Consider the following 5,222-nt stretch of genomic DNA (forward strand, 5'->3'; position numbering starts at 1 on the left):
AAATATAGTAGACTTACATTTAATTACCCAAAGACTTAACTAAGTCATGGTATTGTCTTAATAGCTATTCCACAATATAAGCAATGCTCGTACCATGACAACAGGTTTCTCACATTGACAACTAACTTGCTCAACATTGAAACCGACCGATGGATCTAGATTTGTATTAGCAACATTCTTTGTAAAGGCACAATACATATCCAGCTACTCTACACGTAACGTGTATAATGATTTTCATTTTTTAGCACTAATATCGGTTATATTTCCCTGCTGGTATGTTCTTGTTATGTATTTTTCCTCTTCTACAAGGAACCAATCAGAGCTTGGAACTGCATCAGCATATTAGCTGTATGATATGAACAATTACAGGTTTGCGATAGCAAAACCTATTTGCCATTTTTTTTACTGTTACACGAAGTCATAGGGCGAGTTAATGCTACAGGGAAAACATTCTCCGTTTTCGCGAAAATGTTGCATTTATAGTTTCTTGATTGTTGCCTTGTTATCACACCTACAACAAGATATATGACATTATGTACAACATTGCCAGTAGTGCCCGTTGCTGTACCTGCTGCTCATGAAAGGTGGCGCTTCTGACTTGTTCTGTGTGTATGTATCACTTGAGAATGTGATGTAACGTACTTAGCAGTGTACAAAAAATATTACAAACAACAGTATTTTCTCTAGCATGTTTCATTTAACGTGCATAATCAAGGAAGGCGAACTATTCAAAATCATACAATGAAGCTTGCAACTTGCTACATGCTCGCCAAGACTTTATAGGCCAAAGATGTCCCAGAAAACCAGGTACGTATACATGTATACTAGTAAGTAGCTAATTTGTTATTTGGCTAAGTGATTATACAATCCGGTCTCGCCTATTACCGAAACAAAAACAACCTTACACAACCGAAAACAATCCCACGAGAGCCGAAAACAGGCACAAATAAACGACAAAAGTAACCAAAAACAATAACCGAAATATAACCGAGAAGAACTAAAATCAACCCCAAACAATCACGTGTTTGACATTCCCATGGAAGTACACACCATCAACAAATATCACAGTCAAAAATAGTAATATGATAAACTAAGCCCAAACATGAACCATCTTCCCAATGCCGCACTAACATGATCACACTTATCCTTCACACTTCAGTTGCATATTCCTCTTGTTTGTCCGGCTCAAAGCGGTCGGCATCCGTCGCAAGGGTTATCTTGATAGCCGGGATGTTGTAGTCAGAGCGGCCTGGTCCAATTCGTCTGTGTGTCTGGGATGATAAAAGGAAACTTAGTCATCAGCAAGACTGTAAAATGAGGCTAGTATAATCTTTTATAAATCTAATCCTAATTTGTAGAGTACGTCAGTCTTCCGTTTCTAGTTTTATATGGTCAGTAATCCACAAGTTAAGAAGGGGGAGTTTTTTTTCTTTTCTTTTTTTGCACATGATTCCATAGATCGTCTGCGTTTGGTACCTTCCACAACCTTTTTTCTTTGCATTCTTCACACTGCAGCGACACCTAACGGTGCATACTGTCCACGCCACAAAATAGTCGTCAGGTGCAAAACATTGGTTGTGTAAAAATGATTTTCAAGGTTTGTTCTCGGCCCCTCAACATACAGAAGGAGCAAAGGAGCAGAAACCTCCTAACTTTTAATGATGATTAGATAATGTCAACTTTTAATGAAGTCTGACGCCGTTTAATTAAATACTACATGTACAGCGCAAGGTACTGTTTGAATTTTTTTTGTAAAAGTAGCATGGAAATTATTCAACCCCACATTTTGGCAACACTACAACTTCAAAATAATGCGCAATCATAGTAAGTGTTAAACAGATTGTTTATTGCATTTTGATCCCAGAGCAAAAGAGAAGTCCATCCAAAATTGCATATTTCACACATAAAGCAAAACTATTCACCCCACGAGGGCTGTCTTTAGTAAGCTGTGCATCACCCTTTAGCTTCTATGACCTGCTGCAGACGGGCCGGACGGTTGCCTGCAAAAAGCTTCTTTCAGCAGTCTTTGAGACATTTGGAAAATTCGCCGTTTTTGAACTCAAGTCTACGTGCCACAACATGTCTATTTTCAAATCCCACCAGAGATTCTCAATTGGGTTTATGTCTGGAGGCAGTGATTGCCGGCTTGCCACTTAAGAACCCTCCAGTCTCTTTTCCCTAAATATGACTTTAGAAATGTTAATGAGTGCTTGGGGTCATTGTCTTGTTGTGCTGGAATGTTCAACGATGTCCAGCTTCAGCCTTTTCAAGGACCTGCTGATATTCTTGACCAGAATTTCTGAAACCGTCAGAGAGAATGGTGGACAAGAATCTTAGATCTACTGCAAAAGACCTGAAAAACAATTTTCCTGAAGGAAGAGCTTATTTTACAGTGAGAATAGTATACTATACACTTTTTTAAATTTTTTTAAAAACATTTTATTCTTCATTTACAATGATACAATTAATGATACAATCAAGTGTGCAAGTAACCATGGTTATAAACAATAACAAAAATAGATTACGTCAAATATACATATACATATAACGAGCTATTATAGTTCACAACATGTCCCCTGACTTCAGTACTACACTAGTTCTGTCTGAAGAAAGAAGTGGCGAACAAAGTCCTGCATATGACAGTCATCAAGTTCATGGTAACCATAATGTAACTTAGTACCTCTTTACAATGACCGTTGGTACTAAAACACTTAGCTCCACTCCCATCATGACTCCCATCATAAAATGCAACAAGTAAGTGCTCACAAAGAGAGGGCAAGCATCGAAATACAGATAAAAGCGGATACATCTGCAACTCAACAGTACAAGTCATATTACATATACTATACACTTGCTTAAGGGCTCAATAGTAAAACCCAAGACGCACAACGTTATTAAAGGCAAACCACAAGAAAAGACGCCTCAAGTATGCTCAAACCAACTTGGCAAAGACACAGACGTTTTGGGATTCTGTTCCATTGACTAATGAAACAAAACTCGAGCTCTTTGGTCCTTTGGATGAGAGGCTTCTAGCGCTTCTACTAGTGGGACTTAGAATCTCCACTGTACTTATTGAAAGCAACGTGGATTAAAACAAAGGCTCAATGGCAAAACACAATTACACACAATTACTAAAGGCACATCACAAGGAAAGACGCCTCCAGTATGCTCAAACCAACTGTTGAACCAAAACGTGAGCTCTTTGGTCTGAGTGAATTGCATTGAAAGCACGGTGGATAAAACAACAATCAGAATATGTTTGCTAAGTATATCAGCAAGTACATTGAAAAGTTGAAGCTGGCGTGTCAATGACCTCAAGTACACAATAAATCAAAATTCATAGAGGCTCGGTTGAACAAAATAAGGCTGTAAAATCTCCGTGGAAAATCTCTGGTGGGATTTGAATAAAGCTACTGCGACACGCACGTAGGCCTAAACATATCACCGTGCTGGAGATCATTGAACAGAACGGATGGGTCAACGTCCTAAAGCCAGAAGGTTGTTACAGGCCATCGTACCCGTCTGTAGCAGGTCATTGCAGCCAAACGGTACCGCACTAGTACTAAAGCATTGTAAAGACGTGCCGTGAAGTGCTAAATACAGCCACATGAGAGGTTGAATAATTTTGCAACTTGCTTTTTTGTAAGATGAACAAGTGGTGAGCTTTTTATCGTATTGGCGAACGATTCATAAGAAGAGGTATACAACACCGAGTCATTGGTGCAACTTAGATATATATCAACAACTTTTGATGTTATGAAGGCATGAAGCAGCCTGCTACCTTTATGGTGACGTTTTACACATGCAATAATGACATCCTACACATATCTCCAAAAGACACTCTACCTTCGGGGTGTTCGTCCCATCCCGCTTCTGCTGGTTGCCATGACGACAGCATCCGGTCTTCCTCAGGCACTTCCGGTAGTTCTCCCCGAGAAGGGTGTAGACGAACGGGTTGATGGCGGAGTTGGCATAGCTCAGGAACAGGGCGAACATCTGGGGAGGAGGCGAACATGTATTCTCGTCAGCAACATTACGTAGGTAAACGTGGGATTTATAGATACAGTGGTGAACGTCAATAAAGGCTGGTAATCGGTTTGCCAAAAACCAATCCCACTTTCCGTACGGAGATATTCTCCTCTCTATCAACTACAATTACGATAAACAAACCTTACTGATCGTTACCTGGTTATTACTTTGGGGATTGACTAAAGATAATCAGTGATGAAGAAGCGCATGACGTCTACATGTCTTATGTAAGATTTTCGGTCACCACCGGACCAAGACACAGCGGCGCCATGTAAATGAGTTTTCTTTCTGGTGTGATATTTTTCTTGGAAAACACCAAACGATGAAGGCCGCACAAATTTAAAAAGTTTGAAAGTTGATTATTTGCTTATCTAACGTTACAAACTCGCCAGATCCAAGCTGCTTGGTTGCTCACTTCAACGAAGAAAGAGATTGATAAAGTGGCTACCGCGAAATTACTGGCAATATAGGACAGACACAGATAACCTCATAGCGCGTTGATGGGTACAGTCATTAGACATTGCAGTAAATCAACACACATAATCGACACATAACGTCTTTATGTCTTAAAGCGATTTCCGGTTGCCGGCGGACCAAGACACCATGGAGCCATGTAACGTTGCTTTCTCCCTGGTTCGTTATTTGTCTTGGAAACATCCATCTATAATATCCCCAAGGCCACAAGGATCTTAACGCTTAGGCGATAGAGAAAGTTGGGGAAAAAATGTTTGTAAAATCCAAGTTGATTGGTTGGGAACTTCAACGAAAAACAGAAAGTAATTTACAAAGTCGTCATCGCTTGTCAGAATCTTAATCTTGGCAATTTGCCGAAGACTAAGCGACGCTTCTCAATCTGCCGCGTGCAATCAACAGTAGCCTTTCTGGCGTGAGTCTTTCGGTGCGGTCTTCTTAAATGACTATTATCATATAGCCAGACCCCGCGGACCAATCAGAAGTCCCCGTTCCACGTTGGTTATGACGCCGTAACACAAAGATTCAGGCCAGGCAGGTGTGTATCGCTCCTCTGATTGGTCAGAATGAATCGACACCGGCACCGGTGTCGATTTGCATCGACACCGGCACCAGTGTCGATGCCAATCGACACCGATGCGTGTGCGATTCTTTTCGACCAAACAAGAGCAGACTTACGCCCAAGAAAGTGAGGTATGTGCAGACATTGACCAATAAAAAGG

The 5,222-nt window shown here is 40.6% G+C and overlaps 1 protein-coding gene across 1 annotated transcript in view; it reads right to left on the bottom strand.

Moving 5' to 3' along the window:
- The window catches only part of LOC118423940 (G-protein coupled receptor 54-like), a 14,811-nt gene continuing 9,589 nt past the window's right edge, over window positions 1–5,222 (bottom strand). The window contains exons 5-6 of the mRNA XM_035832266.1: window positions 3,847–3,996; window positions 1–1,271 (exon numbers count right to left, since the gene is read on the bottom strand). Coding sequence (XP_035688159.1) covers window positions 1,149–1,271; window positions 3,847–3,996 — 273 coding nt within the window. The 3' untranslated portion in view covers window positions 1–1,148. The remainder of the gene's footprint in view (window positions 1,272–3,846; window positions 3,997–5,222) is intronic.

Source organism: Branchiostoma floridae, chromosome 10 (assembly GCF_000003815.2).
Source record: "Branchiostoma floridae strain S238N-H82 chromosome 10, Bfl_VNyyK, whole genome shotgun sequence".
Taxonomy (NCBI): domain Eukaryota; kingdom Metazoa; phylum Chordata; class Leptocardii; order Amphioxiformes; family Branchiostomatidae; genus Branchiostoma; species Branchiostoma floridae.